Source organism: Narcine bancroftii, chromosome 2 (assembly GCF_036971445.1).
Source record: "Narcine bancroftii isolate sNarBan1 chromosome 2, sNarBan1.hap1, whole genome shotgun sequence".
Taxonomy (NCBI): domain Eukaryota; kingdom Metazoa; phylum Chordata; class Chondrichthyes; order Torpediniformes; family Narcinidae; genus Narcine; species Narcine bancroftii.
This window is the reverse complement of record NC_091470.1, coordinates 203,607,139-203,622,545: the sequence shown is the minus strand read 5'-3', so window position 1 is coordinate 203,622,545 and position 15,407 is coordinate 203,607,139. Positions and strand designations below refer to the sequence as shown.

The 15,407-nt window shown below is 56.9% G+C and overlaps 1 protein-coding gene across 1 annotated transcript; it reads right to left on the bottom strand.

Annotated features, from left to right (window-relative positions):
* Positions 1-974: 974 nt before the first annotated feature.
* LOC138753066 (lysine-specific demethylase 6B-like) lies at positions 975-15,176 on the bottom strand. Its single transcript, XM_069915659.1, has 11 exons — positions 15,158-15,176; positions 14,474-14,715; positions 13,932-14,014; positions 13,340-13,411; positions 12,562-12,711; positions 11,481-11,594; positions 10,451-10,638; positions 10,080-10,221; positions 9,166-9,292; positions 6,603-6,773; positions 975-2,484 (listed from the first exon to the last, which is right to left on the bottom strand). Exons 1-11 carry the CDS (start codon positions 15,174-15,176, stop codon positions 1,942-1,944), a joined length of 1,851 nt encoding a protein of 616 aa, XP_069771760.1. The 3' UTR covers positions 975-1,941.
* Between the last annotated feature and the right edge of the window lie 231 nt (positions 15,177-15,407).

The following is a 15,407-nucleotide window of genomic DNA, read 5'->3' as shown; positions in this document are numbered from 1 at the left end:
GCTGAGCTGGTCTATGGTGCACCGCTAGCCCTACCAGGTGAGTTCGTCAATGCACCTCACAACCTCCAGCAGTCACCGCATGGTCTACTTCCCCGGCTCCGGGCCCAGTTGGACTCCTTCACACCCCCACTGCTGCCCAGACTCGACACATGGGCCTCTTATTTCCCCAGCGAGCTGTACTCTGCAGAGTACATTTTTATCAGACGGGGCCCGTCCACAGCACCTCTACAAAGACCATATGAAGGGCCGTACAAAGTTGTCCAGTGTTCAGCATCCACTTTCACACTGGACATCGGTAGTAAGAGGGAACTGTTTACGGTAGACAGGTTAAAACCAGCCCACCTCGACCCCACAAAACCAGTTGTGGCCCAATCTAAGAAGCGAGGCCGCCTGGCAAAAAAGGACATTGGTGCCGGTTCTGGGGGGTGGGGAGCTGTGTGGCGGTATGCCATTAGGCAGGTGAATTGGCCCCACTTTTGGCAGCTGGCCAAAATGGTGCCATCGGGGTTTTCCTCCCAACCTCGGCACTGTGCTCAGAAGCCCGTGCTTGGGGACCCACGTGACGCCCCGGTGACGTCGGGGTACCCCAACACGGTTCTCAGCCAGGTCCGGGCTGGGAGTATAAGACCAGCCAGGCAACCTGCAATAAATCAGTTTTTGCTCACTGAACTCAACCCATCTGGTTGTGCAATCCTTCAGTTAGCAGTGTGGACGCTGCTACAGGTTCTTGATTAGCTCGGGCACCAAAGGTTATGGGGAGAAGGCCGGGCAGAGGGGAGAAGGCCGGGCAGAGGGGAGAAGGCCGGGCAGAGGGGAGAATGGATCAGCTCATGATTGAATGGTGGGGCAGACTCGATGGGCTGAACAGTCTATTTCTGTGTTATGACGGCAAGCCTCATCACTCCTTCCTGGTCCTGCGGATGGAACCTGCCCCTCGTGTGCGGATCCAGACCCAGGGCACCAAGGACATGGAGGAAAGTTTATCAAAAGCTTTTATTGTGTAGATCAGACAATTTCACAAAGTTAAGACAATTCTGGCTCAGTTTCTCTTAACAGTGCAGTAAACTCCAAAACATACCCTTGTCATAAAATCCAACAAAAAAATAGTGAATTTTCAACATTGCCGTAAAATGTGACCTCGCATTTTGGAAGGATCGCGAGCGTAACTTCAATTACAATGAAAATAATGTCACACTCTGCAAGAAAATAAAACAGGCCTGATTTCATCCAGTTCTAGAGGACCCTGCAGTGGGGTGGGGGAGAGGAGGAGCGAAGACGGGAGAGAGAGAGAGGGAAGGGGCAGTAATGCAAGGAACTGGAGCGAGAGGTGGGGAGGATGGTGGAGAGGAAAAGGGAGAGGGGAAAGAGGAAGAGGAAGGTAGTGGGAGAGGAAAGGAGGGGAGAAGGGCATGGAGGAGCAAGTGAAGGAAGGAGTGGTAAGATGAACAGGAAATGTGCAGAGGGGTGAAGAAACTCGGAGTCGAAAGTGTTTCGTTTCATGAAACTTAATCATTTTTTAAAAATGTGAAACCTCCAGAGAAAACCATTAAGAGTGAATAAATAGAGAATTTCATAAATAAAACCAAAGACTGTACATTAGAAATTTTCTTTTTAAAAACAATGGATGCAGATGGTGGGGATGATGTGATTGATAATTTATATGAAAAGGGGCTTCACTGGGGGCTGGTGTGTGTCTAAATTAAAGTGACACAATACATAAACCTCAAACAAGAAGCAAAGACAAAAATAACTCTTGCTATAACCCGTATTTAACAATCCAAAACCACTTCTTAATGCTTCTTTTCTTCAATAAAAAAGTTTATTTTTAAAATCCTTTTTTCTCTCTCTTCCTCGTCCCATCTTCGAAGGCCAAAGTGGTATTTGCTGCAGCATCAAGTCATGTGACAGAGGTTCGAGAACGTAAACTGTCAATGGGTCGCCTCAGTGACTATGGCTTGGAGGGAGGGGATGGCCATTTTGTTTATGTACCTGCGGGGCAGCCATCTTGACTGTATCGACGGGATGGCCATTTTTACCTTGTGTCCTGGAGGGGCCAGCCATCTTGTCTTTGCACCCATAGGGCGGCCAAGTGGACCTGATACCCACGAGTACCCGCCGGGTGGCCATTTTTACCTGGTACCCATGGGGCAGCCATCTTAACCTTGGGTCCTGGGAGGGGGTGGCCATTTTGACCTTGTTCCCACGGGGTGGCCATTTTGTCTTCATACCCGTGGAGTGGCCATCCTGACCTTGTGTCCTAGGAGGGGGAAGCATCTTGTCTGCATATCGCTGGGTGGTCATCTTGACAATGTAACTGCGGGACAGCCATCTTGACTGTGTACTGCAGGGAAGCCATCTTGACTGCGTGCTGTGGGCGGCCATCTTGACTGTGTACCCGCAGCCAGCCATCTTACCGTGTATCCGCAGGTGGCCATCTTGACCACATCTCCATGGGTGGCCATCTTGTTTTCCCACCTCACGCAGCTGCTGATGAAAAGGTTGAGTAAAGACACATAGCTAATTGGCTGATGCGAAACAAAGAAGGAAAAATAATGGGCATGGTGAATGGGCGACTCTGGCCACTGGTCGGACCGGCGGTGGGGGCGCTCGGACAGAGAGAAGCATTTGGTATGGCTTTTGAAGAGCTTGTCATCTGGATGATGCTGGCTGAGGTGTCTGCGGAGGAAGAACAGAGGGGGGGGGTTAAGATCCTTGACTGATGACCCCAACCCTCCTGGCAGCCCCTTCCATCCCTCCCCAGCTCCCCTCTCACTGGCTGCAGTACCTCCGCCTCACCTGATAGGGGCAATGCTGCTGCCTCTGGCCCTCTCCACATGTAGTACCGCTGTCCACCTAAGAGGAACAGCACTGAGATAGGGCTCCCTCCCACCTGCGGTACCACCGCTCACCTGAGAGGGGCAGCACGGAGCCACCGGGTCCCTCCCACTTGCAGTACCACAGCACACCTGAGAGGAGCAGCAATGAGCCAAGACTCCCTCCACCTACAGTACCACCGCTCACCTGAGAGGGGCAGCACGGAGCCACCGGGTCCCTCCCACCTGCAGTACCACCGCTCACCTGAGAGGAGCAGCACTCAGCTAGAGCTCCCTCCCACCTGCAGTACCACCGCTCACCTGAGCGGAGCAGCACTGCGTCACCAAGGGGCACCTATCAGTCCTGCAAGCACCCAGTCCTTTTGATCACAATTTATTGTCATGAATGTGTCACAAAATTCGATGTTTAGTGGCAGCGTCACAAACGTTGATATAAACCACCATACGAAATAAAAATAATGCATGAAAAAGCCAGTCAAGGCCGTGAAAGTGGTTTTCAATTAAATAAAACCACATGATAAAGGCTGGAGGATCTCGGCCAGTCTCGCAGCATCCGTGGGAGACAAAGACAGATCACCGATGTTTCGGGCCTAAGCCTTCCCTCAAGGTGTAAGCTTTGCTCATTCCTCGACAAAAGGCTCATCCCCGAAATGCCAGTGATCTGATTCTTCTCCCGTGGACGCTGCGAGACCAGTCGAGTTTCTTCAGCCTTTACCCCGTGTGGTTTTACGACAACATGACGTTCGGGTTCACTGGGGTGGTTCATGGTTCATTCGGGAATCTGATGGTCACAGGGGAGAAGCCATCCTTGGGCTCGTCTTCAGGCTCCTGGACCTTGTCCCTGATGGTAGCAGGGTGAAGAGGGCCTGGCCTGGGTGGTGGTGGAGTGTTTGAGCATAGAAGTTGCTTTTTAAAGTCACCGTCTCATGTCGAGGTCCTTGATAGAGTGAAGACTGGCCCCTGTGATGTCACAGGTCGAGTTAACGATCCTCTGGGGGTATTTTACTTCCCCTTCACCATCAGATTTCTGAACGGACAATAAACCACGTTCTCTTTTTCGCACTAGTCGTTTATTTTTAAATATTGTATTTTTGGAATTGTAATTTACAGTAATTTTGCACCTGTGATGTCAGGTCAAGTTTATTGTCATCCGATTGTACAAGTACAACCTGATGAAACAGCGTTCTCCAGTCCTCAGTGCAAAACACACAGACACACAACCAGGTAGACAAACCATACAAATGCAGGACAAGTATTTCACCTGCACCAATAAATTAATAGATATTGTTTTGTACAAATTAGTGTCTTGGATGGCTAGTGTGACCAGTTCAGCGTTCTCACTGCCCATGGGAAGAAGCTGTTCCTTGGCCTGGTGGTGCTGACTCAGATCCTCCTGGATCTCTTCCCCGATGGGAGCAGCTGAATGATGACGTGTACGGGGGTGGAAGAGACCCTCGATGATTTTGCATGCCTTCCTTAGACAATGATCCCAGTCGATCACATCGATGGAGGGGGAGGGAGATCCCAGTGATCCTCTCTGCCACTCCAGTGCATTGACCTCCGATCCATTTCTCTGCGGCAGCCAGACCCACACTGTGATGAAGCCCCGGCCAGGACACTCTCCTTAGAGCTCCTTGTAGAAGGTTGACATGATGGTGGCCGGTAGCCTTGCCCTCTTCTCAGGCAGTGCAGTCACTGTTGCGCCTTCCTGACAAGTGAGGAGATGTCGAGTGTTTAGTGAACTCCAAGGAATTTGGAGTCTCCACTCTCTCCACTACAGGGTTGTTGATGTGTAGCGGAGGGTGGTCATTCCTGGTCCCCCCTAACGTCCACCATCATCTCCCTCGTCTGGTCCATGTTGAGACTTGGGTTATTACTCTTGGTCCGTACCACGAGATTTTCCACCTCTTCCTCGTAGAGTGCCTCATCATTGTGACATGTTCATGACGATGAACCCGATTCCGATCCGGGTCTGGTCCCCATATCCAGAACGGTTAGTGTGGCAGCCACAAGGGTATTCTGGAGGTGAAACCGTTGTCCTTACGTGACCAGCCGAGGTTGGATCTGTCCTGTTTGAAGTGGACGTGAGGGGTGATCTTTTTGAAGTATACAAGATGTGCTCGTGTAACAGACAACATGTCCTGGACCCACCACACCTTGTCAGGGAGCGGCAGCAGCATCTACATGTCCTCAGGAGGTCGAGGACGGCAAGGTTCACGGCAGTGAATCCCGTCCGGCCGTGTCACCATGGGTGGGACGGTGGCCGCAAAGCATAGGACCAGAGGATCATCAAAACGGCCAAGATTGCTGGGGTCTCCCTCTCTTCTACTGACGATTTTAACTGGGACCGTTGCTTAAATAAGGCTCAGAGAATTATTAAGGACCCTCTCCATCCAGTGCCATCAGGAAGTGGGTACGGGAGCATCAAGGCTGGGGAATAGCTTCTTCCCGCAGGCTGCAAAATCCTGTATCCGAGCAAATCATCCCCAAATATTTATAGATACAACATGGTTGGCATTGCAGTTAGTGCAACACCTTTACAGCGGCAGCGATCGGGACTGGGGTTCGAATCCCCGCACTGTCTGTGAAGAGTTTGTACATTCTCCTTGTGCCTTCATGGGTTTTCCCTGGGACTACAGTTTCCTCCCACCCTCCGAAACATACCAGGGTGTAGGTCAATTGGATGTCATTGGGCTCATGGGCCGGAAGGTTGTAGGTCTAAATTTAAATTTAAAATATCCTTATGTATTTAGATCAGTGGTTCTCAACCTTTCTCTTTCTCTTTCCACTCACTAGTAGAAATGTGGGTGGGAAGGGAAGGTTGAGAATCACTGCTCTAGACCCAATTGTGACTGAAATATTTTGCTTGAGAAAAATTGTCATTGGCCCATTTTCTTTGGAGTTCTGAGACCGTGCACATAACAAGCAAATGAGGGAATGATTAAAACAATTCTTCCACCCAGATCCCAACTCCTGACTAATCACAGAGCCCCAATGGCACAGGGATGACTTAAAGTGGGGTGTGAGTGGAAAGAGAAAGGTTGAGAACCACTGACCTTCAGCGTGGTAACAGACCATTTCGGCCGAGTCTGTGCTGTCCAATTTACACCCCATTAACCTACAACCCACCCCAGTACATTTCGAATGGTGGGAGGAAACTGGAGTACCCCCCAGGGAAAACACATGCGGACACAGGGAGAACGTGCAAACTCCTTACAGACAGCACGGGTTTCAAGCCCCGGTCACTGACACTGTAACAGTGTCGCGCTAACTGCGCTGCCCCAAATGTGGTTGTTATGTGCTGTGTACTGTGTGTGAGCTGTGGTGCACAACCTGGTTGTGCGCACACAGTCAGGTGGTGTCAGTCAAGGGGTCAGGGCGGGTTTGGAGCTAAGATTTTTCCACTGAACCTGGAAGGAGGAGACGCAGACGCAAGACTTGGGGCCAGTCAGAGGGGTGTTGCACCTTCTCCTAACGGGGAAGGGGAGGGGGAGTGAACTTCCTGAACTCTCCGCCAGGGAGGAAGGGATTGGATCACTGGGAGAAGAATTCTGGAACGACCGGGAAAGTTGAGGGTTGCAGGAGGAGGGTTGTCGGGGAGAAAGGGCGAGGGGAAGAGGGGGTGAGAGCAGGGTGGTCCGGAGGGGGGAGGCCAGGCTGGAAGTGATCGTCAGGGAGAGGGGGTGAGAGCATGGTGGTCCGGAGGGGGAGACGTGAGCCTCGTTGGTCCTTGGCGGAGCGGGCGCCGAGCCCTTCCACCCCACTCACCAGCGTGAAGTGATCGTACACCTGCACCAGGTCGTCCATGCGATATTGCTCGAGGATGACGATGTTGAGTAGCAGGGGGCTTCGCTGGCGGGCGCACTCCTCACAGTGAACCGTGTACGACTTGCGGTGACTGCTACCGCTCGTCACAAACAGCAGGTTGAAGACCTCCAGCTGCGGGGGAGGGGTAGGGGTGGGGGAGGGGTAGGGGTGGGGGAGGAAGGGGGGCAGTCCAGGGAGAGGGAGTAAGGGGGGTTGAGGGAGAGGAGGGGAGGAGGAAGGGAGATGGAGAGGGAGGGGAGGAAGGGGGATTGAAGAAAAGAGGGGAAGAAGGAAAGGGAGGGAGGAACGGGAGGGACAGAGTAAGGGCGGGTTGAGGGAGAGAGGGGGGAGGGAGAGAGAAGGGGAGATAAGGGGAGAGAGGTGAAGAAGGGGAGGGAGGAAGGGTGGTCGAGGGATAGAAGAAGGGAGGGAGGAAAGGGGAGGGGGACGACAACTGATCAATCTCTGCGGGAGAGGAGGACCCATCGATCCTCATCCCCCCAACCCCGCCCTGAAACCCCCCCGCCACCTCACCCTATCGTGGCTGGTAGTGCCTCTGCTCTTCCCCCACCACCGCCGGTCCTTGTGTGGAGTTCCACTCACAAATCCCCCTTGCCCCACCCCTCACACCTCATGCAGAAGTTACACAGGCCATTCAGCCCCACCAAACCCGCCACCTGCGCTGACCCCTCCCACCTCTACGGACCGGGCACCCCTCCCACCTCTACGGACCGGGCACCCCCCCAACCCTCGGCCCCCTTCCCCTGGCCACTGGTTCCACGCACCCTTCCCCTGACCGTGAGGGAATGAAGCTCCGTGTTGTCAAAAGCCTCCCCTCCCCCCAACCATCTGGAGAAGACCATCACCGTCTACTCCATCCGTGCCCCTCAGGACTTCAGAGTCATAGCCCTCGCCTCCCCTTCCAACTGAACCCCCACTCCCAGGAACGTCCTGGAGAACACACCTTCTGCTGGAGGCCTGGGTGCGGGGGGGAGAGGACAGAGGGGAGAAGGGAACTGGTGGGGAGGAGGGGACTGGGGGAAAGGGCCTGGGGAGATCTAAAATGATGATGGGGATGGACAGAGTAAATGTAGGTCGGCTTTTCCCACTGAGGGGTGGGTGAGATTGAAACCAGAGGACATGGGTTAAGGGTAAAAGGGGAAACGTTTAGGGGGAACTTCTTCACCCAGAGAGCGGTGGGAGTGTGGAATGAGCAGTAGTGGTGAATGTGGGCTCGATTTTAACATTTAAGAAGAATTTGGACAGGTACGTAGACAAGAGGGCCATGGAAGGATATGGACTGGGTGCAGGTCAGTGAGACTATGCAAAATAAAATTGTTCAGCACAGACTAAGGGGGGCTGAAGGGGCCTCTTTCTGTGCTGGAATGTTCTGTGGTTCTATTGTTTTGGGCGCCAAGGTCCGTCTGTTCCTCCACGCTGTGAGGTAACTGACTGTGGTTTGACTTCCGAAACGCATCGCCATCTGCCGCCTCTCCGCCCAACTCTGCATCCCATTATTGCCCCAGACCCATGGGAAGGGGAGGGTTATCGTCCCTGATGTAGGACCGCCTCACCCCTCCTCCTCCCCCCCAACACCCTCCACCAGCCATGGGAGTGAGGGTCAGGTTAGACATTTTGCTCAATCTCAGATCCCTGATTTCTGCAAGTTCCCATGACGAATATTCTTGATTTACGTTTTGATTTACAACTTTCTCACTAACGTTCCACATCTCTTATTTGTAACAATCTGCTTGATTGAAGAATGGCCCTTGTTAGTCAAGATCAAGAGAGAGGGAGCAGGATTCGAATCTTTCATGGTCTGTCACTTCATTTGTGGTCCCTGATTAACTCCCTTTTGTGGATGTCACTACTTATGGTTTTCTCGACTGCAACGTCGGGAAAGTCGCAGGGAAAAAATTAATGTAATTGCTGCCTGTGTAGTCATTCACACTGGAGGCCGTTTTAGACTGCAACTCCCTGAGTGCCACGGTCCCGGGGGCTGGACGGGCAGTCAAGCGGAAGGATAAATCGTGGGGCAGGAATTGACTCCGAATTCCTGCATCTTTTTTTCTGGACCGGCCCGTGGAGCAGCAACCCTTCCTTGATTGTGCCGTTAAATGCCCTGCCGTCCAAAACCCATGACTTAGTGCAGATTAAAGTGGCGCACAGAGCACACACACACACATAGGCACACACACACACGCACTACACACACACACGCATATACATACAGAGACAGACACATATATATGCACCCGCACACTCTCACACACACACACAGACAGACACACACACAGACAGACACACACACAGACAGACACACACACAGACAGACACACACACACACACACACACACACACACACACATATACTTGGAATTGGGAGGGGGTGGAGTAATTTAATAATGATAACACTTGCAGGGGTTTTTCCCGCAACACATTTCAAAGTTGTACTGGACATATTTGCTGTGATTGAAAGTAATATAGAAATATTTTTAAAGGCAAGTGCTGGGAGGGTCTCTACCTCGCACTCGTTGCAGTAATAGGCCGGCTCCTCCTTCACCCGGCTCTGGAACACGATCTTCTTGCCGCTGCTGATCAGAGCGTCCCGCAGGAGTTGGCATTGCTTCAGCGATGTCAGGAGGCAGTACCTGGGGCAGAGGGCAGAGGTCAGGCGGGGGGGGGGTGTGGGGGAGCGGGCCAGGAGTGAACAAGGAAAGTGCTGGGGGGGTTAAAGGGCAATTGAGTTAGAGGAGGAGAGGCCTGGGAAGAGGCCTGGGGGGGGGGGGGGTAGGAACCTAGGGAGGGGCCTGGAGGGAGGTAGGGCCTGGGCGATGAGGGACATGGGGGAATGGGACCTGGGGATAGGAGGGCCCTGGGGGTGGTAGTGCCTGGGGTGTGTGACCTAGGGGTGGAGTGGCCAAGGGGTTGGAGCCTGGAGGAGGGGCCTGGGTGAGGAGAGGCCTGCATTAGGAGGTGCCTTGGGAGAGAGGCCCTGGGGGGAAGGGAGGAGGGGCCCTGGTGGAGGGCATCTGGGGGAGGAGGGGACTGGGGATGTAGGGCCTGAGGAGGAGGCCTGGGGGCTAGGCTGGGGTGGGAAGGCAAGGCCTGAAGGCCAGTGTTGGAGGGGGGAGGGGAGAAATAGTTCAGGCAAGCAGTCAAGGCCGTGGGGCCACAGGGAGGCAAGGGCTGAGAGCTAGGCTTGTGGGGGCTAGGCCAGGGTGGAAGGCTGGGAGAGGTTGGGGGGGGGTGAAGGTGAGGCCTGAGTGCTATGCCCAGGGCCTGTGGGGAGGTGAGGGCTGTGAACTAGGCCTGGGGAGGGGAAGCAGTGAGGCCTGTCAGCTAGGCTGTGGGCCTTTGGGGGGCTGAGGCCGATGAACTAGGCAGGGGTGGAGTGGTGGGGGAGGTGAGCTTGAGGGCTTGGCCGGGGGTCCTCACTTGATCATCCGGTGCAGCTCGGGGTCGGTGACCTTGACTGTGCGGGCGGCATTCCAGCTGACGTGGATCATCGGCACGATGGACTTCACCTTCTTCACCTTGTTCCACTCGTATCGCTCCAGCGCCAACTGGTACTGGTAGGCTGCAGGGGCAAGGGTCAGGGTCACTGGTCATCGTTCCACCCGTGCTGGGGTCAACCATCCCATTCACTGGGGTCAAGTGACAAAGGCAGTCCACTCAACCCCAATCTGGAGACCTGCCCCTTTCCCCCTCCCTGCCCCCTCCCCGGTGGTTTCCCTGCCCCTCCTCCCGCAACCTCTAGCCCTCCCCCCAGCGGGTTCCACACCCCTCCCTCCCCACACGCCACTCACCGGTGAGCGGCCCCACATTCCAGGCGATGTTGTTACACCAGCCCGTGGCCTGCACCCAGTGCACGGTGCCGGCATTGATCCACACCAGGTCTCCGGGCCGCTGGATGAAGCGGTACACCGGGATTTTGGCCGCGTACAGGTCCTCCAACACCGGCCACCAAGACCCCGTCAGGTAGTCCACATTATGCCTGTGGGGAGGGGTGTGAGCAGGAACGTTACCCTCCATGGATATCCAGGTTACTGATGGCTGCAGTGGTGGGGAGGTACAGACATGGTTCGATCTCCGTGTCCAGGTGTGGGAGGGTGCGGGTGTGGGCGGATGCGGGCGGGGGCAGGTGCGGGCGTGTGCGGGTGTGGGTGGGTGTGGGTGTGGACTGGTGCGGGCGTGGGCATGGGAGGGTGCGGACGTGGGCGGGCGCGGGCGGGTGCGTTTGTGTGCCCGTGTACGTTTTTGTGCTTGTGTGCGTTTGTGTGTCTGTGTGTGTGGAGAGGGTGGAGGAGAGGGAGGGTGTGGGTGTGGATGGGAGGATGAAGGAGGAAGGGGTGGGGAGAAAGGGTGGGGGTTGAAGTGGTTGAAGGGATGGGAGGAGAAGGAGAGGGGGGAGATGGATATAGAGGAGATGGGAGAGAGGAATGGTCAGGGAAGGTGAGAGGAGAGGTCAGGGGAGTGGAGTGGAGGGGAGGGTAGGGTGTGGAGGAGGGGAGGGGTAGGAGAAGTGGAGGGGATGGGGAGGGTCAGGGAGGGGGAGGGTTGATGGGGGAAGGAGTAGGAGGGAGGAAGGGAAACATAGACCCTGGGGAGTGGGCAGGGATAAGAGAGGATTGGAGGAGGTGGGGAGAGGGGATGGGGGAGGGTAGTTGGGGTGGAAGGAGGGAGGGTAGTTGGGGTGGAAGGAGGGAGGGGAGATGGGGAGTTGGAGAGAGGGAGGGGAGATGGGGGGAGGGGAAGGGGGAGGTGTGGGAGGGGGGATGGGGTTGGGATGGGGAGGAAATGGGGGAGGGGGAAGAGGGTGGGTGGGTGCGGACCGACCTGTCGCAGAACTCGCTGATCTGCTGCCAGTAGGCCTCGGGTACAGCAAACCACTCGCACTCGCCGGGGCCGTGTTGATGTTCACCGAGCAGAAGTTGTTGTTCTCCTGGTGACCTGCGGTGGACGAGGGGACAGGGTCAGCAGGGGTCAAGGCAGGGTCACTGCGGATCACCGTGGGGTCAGTGAGTGGTCTCTGGCGTCACCAAGGGTCAATAAGGGTCCATCACTGGATCACTGAAGGGTCACAGAGGGAGAGGGGAAGGTCAACAGGTTGTCCAAGGGGTCACTGTTGATCACCAAATGATCAATTAGGTCACCATGGGAGTCACTGAGAGGTCACAGAGGTGGTGTTGATGGGTACGGTTGGGTTGGAGCGAAGAGGACGGAGGGGAGAGAAAAGGAGGGCAGGGGATGGAGGGGAGGATTGGAGGGAGGAGATAGTGAGGTGGGGGGTGGAGAGGAGGGGATGTATAGGAGGGTGTCCGGGGGGAGGGGAGGGGACGGTAAGGAGAGGGATGGAAAGGTGGGGTCGGGGGGAGGGAACAGTGAGGAGAGGGGACAATCAGGAAGGGACAGAGGGAGGGGACGGATAAAAGGGGGTTAGGAGAGGGGATGGATCAGATGGAGGTGAGGGAGGGGAAGGGATGAGGAGGAGGAGATGGAGAGGAGACAGAAGGGATGGTGAGGACATGGGAAGGGTCAGAGAGGAGGGGGATGGAGGTAGGGGGCCAGAGGGAGGGGACAGATAGAAGGGGGGTCAGGAGAGGGGATGGATAAGATGGAGGTGAGGGAGGGAAAGGACGGAGAGGAGGAGATGAAGAGGAGATGGAGAGGAGGACAGGGGAAGGGTCAGAGAGGAGGGGGATGGAGGGAGGGGGCCAGAGGGAGGGGATGGGGGAGTGGACAGAGAGGGATGGAGAGGAAGGGACGGTGAGGAGGGGGATGAAGGGAGAGAATGGGGTGAGGGGATGGAATGGATGGAGAGGAGGGGATCGGTGGGAGCGGACAGGGAGAGATGGAGAGGAGGGGACGGAAGGAGGGGCGATGTGTTGGCTGGGTGGAAGGGGAGGGGCAGACTGACCTGGCGTCCGACTCCCCGGCACCTTCATGTAGAGCTGCACGGTGTTCATGCCATAGATCGTGTGCCCAACATGGCTGAGCATGTTGCCATTGGACGAGACCCCGCATAAATGCCGGCAGCTTCAGCAGCTCCTGCAACTGCGGCTTCCACCTGCCAAGAGTTGGAGGGTTGAGGTGGGGGGTGTTGGTGAGAGATGTCTGTAAACAGTCTGCTCCAGACCCCACATTCCCAGCGCTTTCAGGTGAAGGGAGCTTTCCCCCGGCGGGATGGTGTGGAGGGAGCTTGCCCCCGGTGGGACGGTGCGGAGGGAGCTTGCCCCCGGCGGGACGGTGCGGAGGGAGCTTGCCCCCGGCGGGACGGTGCGGAGGGAGCCATGCCCCCGGCGGGGCGGTGCGGAGGGAGCTTGCCCCCGGCGGGACGGTGCGGAGGGAGCTTGCCCCCGGCGGGACGGTGCGGAGGGAGCTTGCCCCCGGCGGGACGGTGCGGAGGGAGCTTGCCCCCGGCGGGACGGTGCGGAGGGAGCTTGCCCCCGGCGGGACGGTGCGGAGGGAGCTTGCCCCCGGCGGGACGGTGCGGAGGGAGCTTCCCCCCGTCGGGACGGTGCGGAGGGAGCATGCCCCCGGCGGGGCGGTGCGGAAGGAGCTTGCCCCCGGTGGGATGGTGAGGAGGGAGCTTGCCACAGTGCTATGATCCACCAAGTGGCCAATACCCCCCAACCCCTCTATCTCTATCCCACACCCCCACCCTCTACCCCACACCCCCACCCCAGGGTACTCACAGCTTAGGGTCTGAGAGGTCGATGTTAGTGCCAAACTTGATTACTTTCAGCGGCCCCTTCTGTCCATTCTCCCTGCAGTGGGGGGGGGGGGGGGTGGAGAAGAGGGGAGGGAGGGGCGTTTAGTGGCTGGAGTGGGACCTCCGGCCTGAACCTCTCCCCACCCCTCCCCAGCTCCCCCTTCTAAGGGGAATCGTCCCCCTTTACCCCAATCCCTGGGGGACTCATTGTCCCCATTTCATCCTCTCTCTCCCTCAGAGAATAACCTCCCTTCCCCCCTCAATCCCCAATTCCCCCCACGTGGAATGGTGGAATGTACAATAATTCCCTCCCCAATGACTACTTCAACCCCCTCCCTCCCCCATCTTCCAGTACCTATCTCTCCCCAACCAGTTCCCCCCTCCCCCTTCCCTCTGGGCAGATCCCCCCTTCCCCCGAGCAGCTCCCCCCTTCCCCCGGTCTGGTTCCCTCCATGGGCAAGTCCCCCCCACCCACAATTCCTCCCCTGGGCAGTTCTCCCCCTGGGATGATCCTCCCCTGGGCAGTTCTCCCCCCACCCCAAGCAGCCAGCCCTTCCCCCCCCCAACTGCCATACCCTTGGACAGTTGGGGCAGGGGTCTCCATGGGGGTCTCCGTCTCCGGCGTTTCCGCATCCTCCTCGTCGCTCTCCTTGTCCTCCTGCAGGCACCGGACAGATGGGTCACGACAACCGCACCCCCCATCCACTCTCCCATCCCCACCCAAATCCCACAACCTCAATCCGACATTCCCACCCTTAACTCCACCTGCACACCCACCCCAACACCACCCCCACTCACCCAAAGGCCCATCCAACCAACATGCACCCACCCCCATAACCCCATGAGACCTCCCTGTGGACTCTCCAGTTCCCTCTCACCCCCCCCCCCACCCAGTGTGGGTTCGGGGTTTAACCCGCCTCGGTGTGCGGGTGAGGGGGGGGGGAATCCACAGTGTGGGAGGGAGGGGACATGTCCATCCGAACACCCCTCCGCCCACTCAGAGGATCTCCCAACTCTCTCCGCGCTCCCTCGCCATCCCACCTCCACTTCCAGCTCCCCACTGTCCTCTCCCCATCCCCTCCCCCACCCCTCTGGCCGTCGGCAGAGGGCCCCTCACCTGCAGGGACTCCTGGAAGGAGGAGGCCTGGTACTGGGCGTACTTGGCGATCGTGGTGTGTGACCGGCTGCTCTCGCAGGGCCAGGTCTGGCTGCCCCCAGACGGGTCCCAGTTCTCATCGGACGGCTGCTGCAGCTGGGTGCGCACCTCGACCGCGTGCTCACCGTTCGCCTCCACCAGCGTCTTGGTCGAGAAGAGCCCCAGATCTAGGCTCCCCGGGAGGAGGGAGGGAGGAGAGGAGGCTTCAATACAAAATTCTGTGATTCTTACCACCCCCCCCACCCCACCCCCAAGTCCCTTCCCCTTCACTCAGTCACAGCTGCCTCTGATCTCTCAATGTTTCCAAAAGATTTCAGTTCTGCGCCCTCTCCCTCTCTCCCCTTGCCCCTCTCCCTCCCTTTTCCCTTCCCCTTTCCCTCTCTCTCCCCCTCCCTCTCTCTCCCTTCTTTTTCCTTCCCCTCCTTTTTCTCTCCTCCCTCTCTCACTCTCTCTCTCTCTTTCTCTGACACAGGGTCAGTTAGGAGCTGGGATTCTGCTACAATTTATCTATTTATTCGTTCTCCCTTCCTACCCTCTCCCCTTTCCCTTCTTCTTTCCCCTCCCCCCACTCTCTCTCTGCTCCCTCTCACTGTCTCTCCCCTTCTACCTCTCCTCTGACACCCCATCTCCCTCTTGCTTCCTCACTTCCCACCCTCCACATCATGCCCGCCCGTCCCCACCTTGAGACTTCACTCCCCCCCCCGCCCCCCGCAACCCCGGACCCAGTTTGGGTGGGCGGGCATGCGAAGCCGACAGTGGTATACTTAAAATCCTGTGACCACGGGTTGTGGGCCCAAGATGGCGGGTTGTGGGCCCAAGATGGCGGTGCCTGTGTTTGGCAGCGGCCACGAGGTGTTGCAGACTCCTGGGGGCGGGTGGGAGCAGTGGACTGGTA